This window comes from Sinocyclocheilus rhinocerous, unplaced genomic scaffold (assembly GCF_001515625.1).
Source record: "Sinocyclocheilus rhinocerous isolate Xijiao unplaced genomic scaffold, SAMN03320098_v1.1 scaffold216, whole genome shotgun sequence".
NCBI lineage: Eukaryota > Metazoa > Chordata > Actinopteri > Cypriniformes > Cyprinidae > Sinocyclocheilus > Sinocyclocheilus rhinocerous.
This window is the reverse complement of record NW_015661078.1, coordinates 443,652-457,991: the sequence shown is the minus strand read 5'-3', so window position 1 is coordinate 457,991 and position 14,340 is coordinate 443,652. Positions and strand designations below refer to the sequence as shown.

The window sequence follows — 14,340 nt, the reverse complement described above, 5'->3', positions numbered from 1 at the left end:
CTGGGGATGAAGACCACAACTCCCATGATTCCACACTCAGTCACGCCGTCATCAAACTACGCCTTTGTCTCTTTGTTTGTTTTGAATACGCGCCCTCCAGCGGCGAAATTACATATTGTGCCTTTAACTGCTATTTTCTTCTTATTTTCTTACTTAAAGGGATAGTTCACCCAAAAATTAAAATTCTGTCCTCATTTACTCGCCCTCAATTACCCAACTCTATGCATGTTCTGCATGATTGTCCCGGTTTTAATGGAAGTAGAACACTTTTTTATGAAGTACGCTCACTCAGGGACTTGTTTAGTAAGAATTTACCAGACAAGATTTTAGATTTTTTTTTATTTAAAAAAATCTTGTATAATTTTAACTGCTGCATTTTTGTGTTTGCTTGGTGTTTATGTAACTTTAGTATTATCCGTCGGATTGCGTCGGCTGTGGGGATGAAGACCACAACTCCCATGATTCCACACTCAGTCACAGTGTCATCAAACTACGCCTTTGTTTCTTTGTTTGTTTTGAATACACGCCCTCTAGTGGCGAAAATTACATATTGTGCCTTTAACTGCTATTTTCTTCTCATTTTCTTACTTAAAGGGATAGTTCACACAAAAATGAAAATTCTGTCCTCATTTACTCGCCCTCAAGTACCCAACTCTATGCATGTTCTGTAAGACCCCCCCCCTTTCCATGAAACATATTTTATTGGATTGTCCCGGTTTTAAAAAGTAGAAAAGTTTTTTTATGAAGTACGCTCACTCAGTGACTTGTTTAGTAAGAATTTACCAGAAAAGATTTTAGTTTTTTTTATCGTATGTTAATTTTAAAAAATCTTGTATAATTTTAACTGCTGTATTTTTGTGTTTGCTTGGTGTTTATGTAACTAGTATTATCCCAACTCAGTTTTTGCCATGAAGATGGCAATAAAAATAAATAACTTCTACTACTGCTCACTCTCATGTTGTTCCAAACCTGTATGAATTTCTTTCTTCTGTTGAACACACAAGAAGATATTTTGAAGAATGTGTGAAACCAAACAGTTTCTGGTCCCCATTGACTTCAATAGTATGGAAAAAATACTGTGAACGTCAGTGAGGACCAGAAACTGTTTGGTTACACACATTCTTCAAAATATCTTCTTGTATGTTCAACAGAAGAAAGAAATTTATACAGGTTTGGAACAACTTGAGAGTGAGTAAATGCTGATGGGATTTTTAAATTTTTTAGTAAACTATCCCTTTAAGTAAGAAAATAAGAAGTAAAGTTAAAGGGGTCATATGATGCGATTTCAAAATTTACCAGAAAAGATTTTAGTTTTTTTTATCGTATGTTAATTTTAAAAAATCTTGTATAATTTTAACTGCTGTATTTTTGTGTTTGCTTGGTGTTTATGTAACTAGTATTATCCCAACTCAGTTTTTGCCATGAAGATGGCAATAAAAATAAATAACTTCTACTACTGCTCACTCTCATGTTGTTCCAAACCTGTATGAATTTCTTTCTTCTGTTGAACACACAAGAAGATATTTTGAAGAATGTGTGAAACCAAACAGTTTCTGGTCCCCATTGACTTCAATAGTATAGAAAAAATACTGTGAACGTCAGTAAGGACCAGAAACTGTTTGGTTAAACACATTCTTCAAAATATCTTCTTGTGTGTTCAACAGAAGAAAGAAATTCATACAGGTTTGGAACAACTTGAGAGTGAGTAATGCTGACGGGATTTTTAAATTTTTTAGTGAACTATCCCTTTAAGTAAGAAAATAAGTAAAGTTAAGAATAGTTTGTATTCCAAAAAAATACTTCATATGAATGTTCTTCTCTTTTTTTTTTTCTTAAGATTCTTGAAAAGAATCTTTCTAAAAATCTTTGCAAATAAACTTGTCTTAAATCCTCAAAGGTAAGACGTTTAATGAATTTGCTGGGTTGTTTGAAATATAAACCAAATATTCAGATTTAATTTTTTATTAAATTTTTTTCACTTTAATTTGAAAGTTTTGGTAATGTTATGTTTTTTTTTAGTTTTTTTTTTTATGTGGTATTTGTTTTAATGTGTGTGTATAAAGTATTTGTTCATTTTTATTTGTTTTAGTTTATTATGTTTAGTTATTTTAGTACTTTGACTTAAACTAAAGAAAAACGGGAGATGTTGTCTTGGCAACTAGCTAAAATCAATGTACTTTTTTCAGTAACGCTTATTTTACTTAAAGCAATTTTATAATGGTTTTTTAGTTAATGATCATAACCCTGGTGAATGAAAATAGTGTGCACTATTATGATTATTACCTTTGGCGCCTTTGAGGTGTTTTTCACTGAACCGATAAGCAAGTCTTTGCCAAGAAATTGCCAAACAATCATATACCACCTAAACGTTTTCTTCCTAAGCAAAAAAAATTAAGTAAATATTTGAGAACTTCTTAGAGAATTGAATATCTGGGAATTTAACTTTTTTTTTTTTGTTTTTTTTTAGTAAGCGTCAGAATAACTGCAGTAATATCTCCAGATGAACACTTACTGGACTGAAGCAGCTCAGCTTTACTTGATTCTCCATCAGTCATGTTTTAGAGTCTCAAATCTGATCCTCAGGATCTTTTGAGGAGCGTTTATTTCCAGCAGCTTTACTTTCACTGTTCCTCAGCGGAGGAATGATCTCCACAAGCCTCCAGAACATCTCTCAATCAGCACTGGATTGCATTGCATTATATGTGTGGATCATTTCAATCTCATTTTACTAAGACATATTATATAATTTATATAACATTCTATGTAAGCATCTGCTATTCTGTTATAAAGATCTCATTGATTTACATTACAGGCATCAGAATGTTATCTTACTTTTTGTCTGTGTAAATATCAGCATCTGTGGCATATTTTTGCTCCGTTTGGGCCTCTGAATAAAATTGAGCTGTTTTTTCCCTGCACATTCTCACTGAATGAGCCATAAAAGCCTGATGCATCAAATATGATTCTCAACAAAAACAGATAACAGATTTTTGTTTCAATAAACTGTTCAATAAGGAATATGCTGTTTGCATACACACAAAAAAAACAAATATGTTTTAAAAAAGCCTTAAATTATATTCACAATGTGAACTATTTTTACTGTTGTGAAATATCTCTGATGCATGGATTGTAATTGTGTGTGTGTGTGTGTGTCCAGATGTGGAGTGTGTCCCGTAGAGCCGGTGTCCATGAACAGACTCAACTTCCTGAGAAGCAGAAACAGGTACGGCAGCTCTCTGTCTGTGTATATAGATCTCCGTCTGCACACAGATGTAGATGAAGGCCATCTCTTCTTCTGCAGGAATGGACTGGGTCCTGCTAAGGAGGGTGAGCCGCAGTATGCGGTCGTGCACTGCACAGGCTTCATCAAGTCCTGGCCTCCTGCAGGTAACACTATCCACAGCACAACGCAGAGGAAGTGTCTATTGTTCACAGAGAGCTGAGCTGAATCCCACAGTCCAGTCAGAACACAACTGAGACTTGTATTGTGCCTTCATCCACTCTGTCTTGCTCTCTCAGGAGTGACTCTTGCTGAAGAGGAGGCCGATAATAATCAGGGAAATCGTTTCTGTCTAGTCGCCATTGGAAGGCTACAGGTACTTTCCCCCTTCCGTTTTATTTCAGTTTCCAGTGAATTAGTTTTGAGTCACATCCAAAGGAATAGTTTGCACAATTCTGTCGTCATTTACTCATATCTTATCTCATATCTTTCTATGAAGGGCAAGTTTAGCCCTTTGTTCATGCTGCTCTTTATCTTTATTCACTTTCATCATTTGTAAAAGAGCAACATTGACTCATTTATGACAAACACCTCAAAAATGAAAATTGTGCAGGGCTCGCAAAATGTCAAAATCCCTGGTAGCCCTTCGGACAGGCACTCGAAATAAATATAACTGTTATAATATAAATATAACTGTTTATCTTCAAAATGCAAATAAAGATATTTTGAATGAAACCTGAGAGATTTCTGTCTCTACATTGAAAGTCCATTCCACCAAAGATTTGACAATTCAAAAAATTCATAAAGAAGTTTTAATTTAGCTTTTTAATCACATATAAACGTTGATAGAGCTCATCAAATGTGGTAAATGAAAGCTCAAATGTGCTTGTTTGACGCTCAAGAAGCAATGAGGTTTGTTCTCGTGTGTATAAATATAAAGCGATCGTGTCTCTTCAGACAGTCTGGATTAAATCTCTCAATCCATATGGATCATTTTACAGTGTTTTTATGAACTTTTTGAATCGTAAAAGTTTTGGTTGCATTGACTTTCGTAGGTGGAACAGAAATCTCTCAGGTTTAATTAAAAATAAATAATCATTTAAATTTCAAAGATGAACAAAAGTCATACAGGTTTGGAACAGCATGTTTAGAGTGAGTAATTGATGACAGAATTGTTATTTTTGGGAGAACTGTCTCTTTAAGATCCTCTCTGACCTCTGTTTTGTCGTGCAGGTCACATGTTGCCCAAGCGACACTAGCATAAATAACATCAGCGTTCCAGTGGAATTTATTTCCCGCCACAACTGTCAGGGCCTCTACACCTTTGTGGATCACCGCTGTCAGGCGACGGTGGGCTTCCAGCCTCAGGTGGGCCTCAGAAACCTGAGTCAGGGTCATTTCTGCAGAGCAGGAGGTTAAGATGATGCCTCTGCATTTGTTGAGTATCACTGATGAGCTCCACTGTCCACCAGTGATGCACCAAGATCTTTTAGTCAGCGTTATTTTCAGTTGTCTTACTTTTGATATAAAACAAAATCTGATCGTTCAAAGTCTGTCAGTTTTATCACAAAATACAAACAATACATGTGGATTTGACACTGATTAATGTGAGATTGCTGTAGCCTCAGTTCAAGCAACATGTGAACTGATCATCTCTTCCTCTTTACTACTAATTATAGCACCAAATAACCATGAATGAACATCAGAAGGTGTTGAAAGAAACAGAATAACTTGCTGAAATGAATCATATCTTGTGTAATCGATCAATCAGTGTTTAAACTGCAGAAAGACACATTTATTACCAGTAAAACCAGTAAAACAGCTTGTGAACAATTACGTTTACCTCAGGAAGGACATTCAGTGTCCATAAACTCATTAGTTAACTAGAAAACAAAAATTTGAGGAGCAGTTTGATAAATATATGCAATATGTCTTACATATTCATTTTATTTTTACTTAACCTGTTTCTTCATTAGTTAATGTATGTTTAAATAGATCTGTCACGAAAACAAGTTTTTATCACAGCCACTGTTTAAATGTTTATATTTCATGATTTGGAGTAACTGTCATTAAAAATGCAATTGAAATGTATTATACAAAAGTCAGTTTTATTTGAATACTGGTTATTAAATAAATGTAATTATTATTATTGTTATTATAATAATTGGGTGCTTCACTAGTCTTGCAGTGTTTTCCATCTTTTGTGTTGTTGTGTGACACAGGAGCAATCCCGCGAGTGGATCTGGATGAGAACCAGCTCGTTCACCTTCCAGAACCCTTTCTCTGAAGAGATCGAGTACATCATCTGCACCAACGCCAATGTCAAGTTAGTACTGAAATGCATCACAACATCAGATACCGACTTCACAGCAAATGTGATGTCACTCGCTTCGATATTTTGTTATCTAATGTAAGTTAATGCTGCTTACATTGTGACTTAATTGTTTTGGGGCCGCCGTTTAATATGTTTAGCATCATGTTATTCAGTGTTGTCTAATCCAGTATGACTTTATGCAGTGTGTCATATGCTTTTATGATCAAAGGTTTAATTCCTGTGGAGGTAATCAAATGTAATTCAGTTTGTTTGAAGGCGTGTGTGTATGTCACGAAAATGTCTGGTTCTCTTTTCATCCCAAAATAGTAATAAAAAGAGGAAATTATATAGAAATGACAAAGAATATATAAATAAAGAAATTGATAATTGTTTTATGTATTATGACATAGTAAAATGAGACATTTCATGACAATTTAGCATATCTTCCTCCTCCCCAATTCTAATAATGCAGAAAATATATTTATTTCAGTTATGAACACCACTTTTGCTCACCGAGGCTGAACTTAATTGATTAAAAATACAGTAAAAACTGTAATATTGTGAAATATTATTACCATTTAATATAGATGATTTCTATGTGAATATCTGTTAAACTGTAATTTATTTCTGTGATCAAAGCTGTATTTTCAGCATCATTACTCCAGTCTTCAGTGTCACATGATCTTCAGAAATCATTCTAATATGCTGATTTGCTGCTCGAGAAACATTTCTGATTATTATCAATGTTGAAAACAGTTGTGCTGCACAATATTTGTGTGGAAACTGTGATGCATTTTATTTTTCAGGATTCACAGATGAATAGAAAGTTCAGAAGAACAGCATTTATTTGAAATAGAAATATTTTATAACATTTTACATGTTGATCAATTTAATGTGTCCATGATGAATTAATTAATGAATTTCTTTAAAAAACAAAAAAAGTTACTGATTCCAAACTTTGGTAGTATTTTATCGTTTATTTTTTTTTTTTTATAAAAAGTAATTGCATTACTGTAATGTGAATCATCACTGAGAATTATAAACAAACATCTGGACACATTATGATGATGAGACTTTAAGAAAAATGTGCTGAATTGGCCTGAAAAGGCAAAATTGTCACAATGTGAAAAAATCCGAAAGCTCCCAAATATAGGAGTTTTTTTTTTATGTGGAACAATGTCATGTTTGTTTGATTTTTGGGGTCAGTTAGGAGCCAGACGTGTTTGAGCCGTGTGTGTCTGAGAGTGAGCGTGAGCTCTCAGTTTAATCTGACCGCTTTCTCTCCACCAATCCCTCTGGTTTACATGACAGTAGAGGTGCGAATCAGGACTCCCTGTCCCCCCTCTCTTCCCCGGGGGTTTCACTGCCCCCTTCACTGGGGCAGAGCAGTCCTAACTGCCCCTCCACCCCCAGCCCAGGGCAGGTCACAGCCAGGTGAGAGCAGACCAATGGCGCACTGGGTCTTTCTTTCTCCTCTCGGGTGAGCCTCTTTCCGTCCCGTCTGCTGCTGTCGGTCGGTGGTGGGTTACCAGCATGCTCTCTTCCCGTAGATAGCTGTGCTGTCCGAGGCAAGCTGAGAACAGGTGACGGTGTGTCGGTGGTGGGTTTGACGGTCGTGACGGTCTCACATCAGTGTGGTTTGCTCTTCTGCAGGCAGTTGCAGCAGCAGCAGGCCGAGTTAGACGGAGGGATGGGACGAGACGCAGCGTATGAAACCAATCAGGTCACTCTTCCTCAGGTGAACACACACACTTCCCCTTTAAATTACTACATCACACTCTGTGCTGTTTCAGTGCACAGGGTTGATTAGCAGATTTAAAAAATGTGACCCTGGAGCACAAAACCAGTCATAAGGGTCAATTTTTTGAAACTGGGAATTATGCATCACCTGAAAGCTGAACAAATAAGCTTTCCATTGATGTATGGTTTGTTAGGATCGGAAAAAATTTGGCTGAGATACAACTATTTGAAAATCTGGAATCTGAGGGTGCAAAAAAATCAAAATATTGAGAAAATCATCTTTAAAGTTGTCCAAATGAAGTTCTTGGCAATGCATATTACTAATCAAAAATTAAGTTTTGATGTATTTACGGTAGGAAATTTAGAAAATATCTTCATGGAACATCATCTTTACTTAATATCCTAATGATTTTTGGCATAAAAGAAAAATCGATAATTTTGACCCATACAATGTATTTTTGGCTATTGCTACAAATATACCCCAGCGACTTAAGACTGCTTTTGTGCTCCAGGGTCACATATAGATGTAAATGAAATAACTGTGAAAAGTACCAGCACTGAATGAACTCAAAACAATGACTTAACCCTCCTGAGCTTTTCACACGCTGGTTGTTTGCTAACACTTAACGAGTAAGAGTGTAATTTTGTCGTTGCTTAATGATATGTTCTAACACTAGTTTCCCTAAAGTGTTAACAGTAGAAGTATGCAGTCTTGGGGATTTTGGCTATTTGGATCTTATTTACCCCTCTTAATCTGATGAATAATTGGCTGCCGTGAGTGATTTTAGATCCGGAACGGTAAAAGTGTAACTTGGTCTTATTTACATGTACATTTCACAGTTTCACCCTCATTTCGGAATGTCTCTCTACAGTAAAAATATACACTTTCTTAGTTTAAAAAGAAGAAAATATGAGAATTTATTATGTATTTGAAGTGACTGAGCGTTTCTGTGTCTGTGTTTGTCTCAGGTTCCAGTGCAGACTGTAGGTGTAGTCGGTGCTGATCACAGTAAGACTCCCAATAAACACACACACACAGATATATGGCCAAAGATATTATCACTATATTTTTTCCATAGTATTCGATTTTGATATTTATCACAATATTCATTTAACACAGTTAATGGGGAAGGAATGTTTATTAGACATGTAGAATGAATGTAAACATAACTTATTTGTTTACAAGTAAACTACACCGAGTAACCTAGCTTTAAAAATTTTTTTTCAATTCTGTTTGCTACAAATAATGTCATACAAATCTATCATAATGTTGTCTACTGAAATAAATCGTATTTACAAATTTAATATTTTTTTTTAAAATTGTAATCAAATGAAGATGTCATTAACATTAATTAATTGCATTTTTATTTTTTTTAAAGCATGGGTGAAAAATATCTTCGTTGTATATATTCCTTAAAAATAATAATAATAATAATAATCAATGCATGATATAATGTATAAAATAATGTTTTATTACATTTTGTTATTGTTATTAATTTATCATTATTTAGAAGTGCATTTTGCTACGCAGTAGCACTATATTTATGTCATAATTTCTTAAGTTTAAAGGTCCCATGACATGCTGCTTTTTGGATGCTTTTATATAGGCCTAAGTGGTCCCTAGTACTGTATCTGAAGTCTCTTTCCCGAAATTCAGCCTTGGTGCAGAATTTCAGCCACTACGAGCCAGTCCCACAATGAGCTTTCCTTAGGACGTGCCATTTCTGTGTCTGTAGCTTTAAATGCTAATGAGGAGGAGAGAGGCGGGGCAACTGCCATGCTTCGCTCGTTTGCAAGCCATGATGTCTCTCGAGGAAAAAAAAATATTGCACTCGCCTCGCACTGTAGTAGCTCATTTTCTCATGGGCGGGCCAAATTCTCTGGGCGGGCAAAGCAGAGAAAGGGGAGGTAACCTTTCCCCGTATGACGACATAAAGGGAAGATTCCAGATTGGGCCATCTGAGCTTTCATTTTCTCAAAGGCAAAGCAGGATATCCAGGGCTCGCCATTTCTAGCCACTGGGGGACCATAGGCAGGCTAGGGGAACTCATATTAATGTTAAAAAACCTCATAAAGTGAAATTTTCATGCCATGGGACCTTTAAAGTTAAACAGACCTTTTATTTTTTGAGTTCAGTGTGTATTTGACACTAGCTTTTCTCATATGTGTCCCTGGAGCACAAAAGCAGTCTTAAGTCGCTGGGGTATATTTGTAGGTAATATGCATTGCTAAGGACTTCATTTGGACAACTTTAAAGATGATTTTCTCAATATTTAGATTTTTTTGCACCCTCAGATTGCAGATTTTCAAATAGTTGTATCTCGGCCAAATATTGTCCGATCCTAACAAACCATACATCAATGGAAAGCGTATTTATTCAGCTTTCAGATGATGTATACATCTCAATTTCTACAAATTTAACCTTATGACTGGTTTTGTGCTCCAGGGTCACATATGAAACGGTGAAATGCGTGTGCATGCTTGAGTATGTATGTGTAGTAGATGAAACTGTGCTGCTCATTCATGCAGAACATCCAGACAAGCACCTGATCATTGGCTAAATGTCAAAGATGACTCAGAAGTGTATTACTGATGTCATGGATGTGTTATCGTCCAGGCCTAATTCATAGTCACAGTGATTGACAGGTGTCTGTCTCTCTCAGACTCTAAAGCCGTGTCCTCCAGTGCCTCCGGTGGACAGCAGCTTTACCCACCAGCAGCAGATGCTCAGATTTTCTGGTTCTAGTCAGAATTCTGGCAGCAGTGTTCTGGATGAGCTGCAGCTGTCTAATGGTCTTCTTGTGAAGGCCGGTGAGGAGACCATTACAATAGTCCACCCTGCTGGTGATAAAGGCATGAACAAGTTTCTCCAAGTCTTGACTGCAAACAAAACATCTAATTCTTGCAATGTTTTTTAGATGATAGTATGCTGATTTAGCTACTGCTTTGACATGACTACTGAAACTAACATAACTACACTAGTATCACGATTACTACTGATCAGACTTTTTGTTAGTGATTATAAAACCATTAACATTTGTGCTGTAGCCATGAATGATTGCTAAATTGTGATTGGGTAACATTCAGACACAGAAGGCAACATATTTTATTATTATTATTATTATTAATATTTATGATTATTATTACACTACTGTTTGGGGTCAGTAAGATTGTTTGATGTTTTTGAAAGAAATCGCTTCTGCTTATCAAAGCTGCATTTATTTGGTCAAAAATACAGTAAAAACAGTAACATTATGAAATATTATTACAATTTAAAATAACTGTTTTCTATGTGAATATATTGTAAAATATAATTTATTTGTGTGACATTTAATAATGAAATAATATTCAGTTAACTAATTTAATTAAATAGAAATCTTTTGTGACATAAATTTATATACTGGCACTTTTGATCAATTTAATGCATCACTGCTAAATAAAAGTACTTTTTTTTTTCTGTCTGTTTTTTTTTTTTCTTAGCCTAGATGGTATCACAGTTTCCATAAACGTATTGTGCAGCACAACTGTTTTCAACATTGATAATAATCAGAAATGTTTCTTGAGCAGCAAATCAGCATATTAGAATGATTTCTGAAGATCATGTGACACTGGAGACTGGAGTAATGATGCTGAAAATACAGCTGCGCATCACAGAAATAAATTACAGTTTAACAGATATTCACATAGAGAACAGCTGTTTTACATTGTAATAATATTTCACAATATTAATTCACAATATTTCAGTTTTTATTATATATTTTATCAAATAAATGCACCCTTGGTGAGCATAAAAATGTATTTCAAAATGTCTTTCTTTTCTTGTTGTTGCAAATACTCTCTTTGTCCAGCAGATGGCAGGTCAGGTTGTGAAGAGTCAGTCAGCTCAGTTTAACATGGGAGGTTTCAGCTCCGCCCCTTCATCCTCCACTTCCTCTTCCTTTGGCCAGATGGGCGGGGCTTCTGCTTCAATGGCAAACACATCAAATTACCAACAAATAAACAGCCACAACAACCCTTCAACTAATGGATTCGGTGAATATTTTGCAGAATGTTTATATTAACTAGATAAAAAAGTTTGTCAAGACAAACTTTAGGTTGGCTTGAGAAAGCCTAGCCTGAAAGTTTAAAGCAGTTGTAAAAACCTGAAGTTTGAAAACTTAGATTAGATAAATGTTGATAACATGTTTCTAGCATGATTGGCATGTTTTTAGCATGATTAGCCTGTTACTAGCATATTGCTGGCATGATTAACATATTGCTAGCATGTTGCTAAGCATGATTAACAAGTGACTAGCATGTTACTAGCATGATTAACAAGTTACTAGCATGTCTCTAGCATGATTAGCAAGTGACTAGCATGCTATTAGCATGATTAGCAAGTGACTAGCCTGTTTCTAGCATGATTAGCATGTTACTAGCGTGTTGCTAGCATGATTAGCAAGTGACTAGCATGCTGTTAACATGATTAGCAAGTGACTAGCCTGTTTCTAGCATGATTAGCATTTTACTAGCATGATTAGTTAGTGACTAGCATGTCACTTGCATGATTAGCAAGTGACTAGCATGTTGTTAACATTAGCAAGTGACTAGCCCGTTTCTAGCATGATTAGCATGTTACTAGCGTGTTGTTAGCATGATTAGCAAGTGACTAGCATGTCACTTGCATGATTAGCAAGTGACTAGCATGTTGTTAACATTAGCAAGTGACTAGCCCGTTTCTAGCATGATTAGCATGTTACTAGCGTGTTGTTAGCATGATTAGCAAGTGACTAGCATGTCGCTCGCATGATTAGACAAATGATTTTCATGTCGCTAGCATGATTAGCAAGTGACTAGCATGTTTCTAACATGATTAGCATGTTGTTATGATTAGCATGCTACTAGCATGATTAGCATGTTACTAGCATGTTGCTAGCATGATTAGCATGTTACTAGCATGTTGTATGTTTCTAGCATGATTAGCATGTCGCTAGGATAGATAGATAAGTAGATAAAAACTATTAGTCAGATCAGTCTGAAGAGCTGGGCTGAGTTTGGTGGTTCTAGCTTGAAAGCTCTAAGAGGAGTAGCGTTCAGAAATTTAGTCTAAGAGGAATAATAATAAAAAGCTTAAGTAGCAGATCAGTAGGTTGGCTTTCTCATGTTCCAGCTCTCAGTTTTGCTCTTGCTCTTTCGTTCAGGCGACATTAATCAGATGGGAGCGCAGTTCCGCTCCAGGCCAGCAGAGGGAGTGTCAGGCTGGCAGCAGTGGCAAACTCAGCCACACACTCAAGGCACCGCAGACGCACACCAGCAGCCTCAAAACAGCCAGACAGAGATGTTTCAAGTGAGTGGAGCCCACACAACCAATCATGTCTGTCTTTTAAAGGAATAGCTCACCCAAAAATGAAAATTTCTTGAAAATATGCCTATAATTCCTATAACCTGCCTCTCTTTTTCTCCTCTTCAGGATGTTATCTCCATGTTGGATCAAACCGGCAGCTTCGGCAACGATGATTTCGCCGAGATGCCCATGTTTCCTCCTTTCCCCGAGTGATCCCGCTTCACTCCCTGTTGCTCTCTCACACGCCATTTCTTACTCGTTTAACCAAATCAATGGCAGAGCGGAGGCACGGAGGGATCTAAAACGAGAGCGAGACTGATGCATTGTGAGAATGGAAGTTATAAGCCATAACGTGAGGATACAGTGTAGCGCACAGACAGACAGGCCTTGTTGAAATGTGTTCACTTTAAAAGCACGCACAATTGCACACTTCGAGCACAAGCGGTCTCACACTGTCTGCCGTACACGCACATGCTTAGATCTATGAGATGGAGATGAGGAGGGTTTGTTTGCCCTACACACGCGCATGATTAGCAAGTGACTAGCATGTTGTTAACATTAGCAAGTGACTAGCCCGTTTCTAGCATGATTAGCATGTTACTAGCGTGTTGTTAGCATGATTAGCAAGTGACTAGCATGTCGCTCGCATGATTAGACAAATGATTTTCATGTCGCTAGCATGATTAGCAAGTGACTAGCATGTTTCTAACATGATTAGCATGTTGTTATGATTAGCATGCTACTAGCATGATTAGCATGTTACTAGCATGTTGTATGTTTCTAGCATGATTAGCATGTCGCTAGGATAGATAGATAAGTAGATAAAAACTATTAGTCAGATCAGTCTGAAGAGCTGGGCTGAGTTTGGTGGTTCTAGCTTGAAAGCTCTAAGAGGAGTAGCGTTCAGAAATTTAGTCTAAGAGGAATAATAATAAAAAGCTTAAGTAGCAGATCAGTAGGTTGGCTTTCTCATGTTCCAGCTCTCAGTTTTGCTCTTGCTCTTTCGTTCAGGCGACATTAATCAGATGGGAGCGCAGTTCCGCTCCAGGCCAGCAGAGGGAGTGTCAGGCTGGCAGCAGTGGCAAACTCAGCCACACACTCAAGGCACCGCAGACGCACACCAGCAGCCTCAAAACAGCCAGACAGAGATGTTTCAAGTGAGTGGAGCCCACACAACCAATCATGTCTGTCTTTTAAAGGAATAGCTCACCCAAAAATGAAAATTTCTTGAAAATATGCCTATAATTCCTATAACCTGCCTCTCTTTTTCTCCTCTTCAGGATGTTATCTCCATGTTGGATCAAACCGGCAGCTTCGGCAACGATGATTTCGCCGAGATGCCCATGTTTCCTCCTTTCCCCGAGTGATCCCGCTTCACTCCCTGTTGCTCTCTCACACGCCATTTCTTACTCGTTTAACCAAATCAATGGCAGAGCGGAGGCACGGAGGGATCTAAAACGAGAGCGAGACTGATGCATTGTGAGAATGGAAGTTATAAGCCATAACGTGAGGATACAGTGTAGCGCACAGACAGACAGGCCTTGTTGAAATGTGTTCACTTTAAAAGCACGCACAATTGCACACTTCGAGCACAAGCGGTCTCACACTGTCTGCCGTACACGCACATGCTTAGATCTATGAGATGGAGATGAGGAGGGTTTGTTTGCCCTACACACGCACACACACACACACTGACACACACTCACTCACACTCACACTCACACTCACACACACACACACACA

General features: G+C 37.0%; 2 protein-coding genes across 2 annotated transcripts; both read left to right on the top strand.

The window, feature by feature from the left end:
• The first annotated feature begins 3,051 nt into the window (after nucleotides 1-3,051).
• LOC107726231 (aryl hydrocarbon receptor nuclear translocator-like) lies at nucleotides 3,052-12,922 on the top strand. Its single transcript, XM_016535753.1, has 12 exons — nucleotides 3,052-3,223; nucleotides 3,302-3,387; nucleotides 3,520-3,596; nucleotides 4,454-4,627; nucleotides 5,443-5,546; nucleotides 6,846-6,968; nucleotides 7,188-7,272; nucleotides 8,244-8,283; nucleotides 9,938-10,019; nucleotides 11,071-11,306; nucleotides 12,455-12,600; nucleotides 12,724-12,922. Exons 1-12 carry the CDS (start codon nucleotides 3,123-3,125, stop codon nucleotides 12,808-12,810), a joined length of 1,341 nt encoding a protein of 446 aa, XP_016391239.1. The 5' UTR covers nucleotides 3,052-3,122; the 3' UTR covers nucleotides 12,811-12,922.
• Nucleotides 12,923-13,547: 625 nt separating this feature from the next.
• Nucleotides 13,548-14,076, top strand: LOC107726247 (aryl hydrocarbon receptor nuclear translocator 2-like). Its single transcript, XM_016535776.1, has 2 exons — nucleotides 13,548-13,754; nucleotides 13,878-14,076. Exons 1-2 carry the CDS (start codon nucleotides 13,569-13,571, stop codon nucleotides 13,962-13,964), a joined length of 273 nt encoding a protein of 90 aa, XP_016391262.1. The 5' UTR covers nucleotides 13,548-13,568; the 3' UTR covers nucleotides 13,965-14,076.
• Nucleotides 14,077-14,340: the final 264 nt, after the last annotated feature.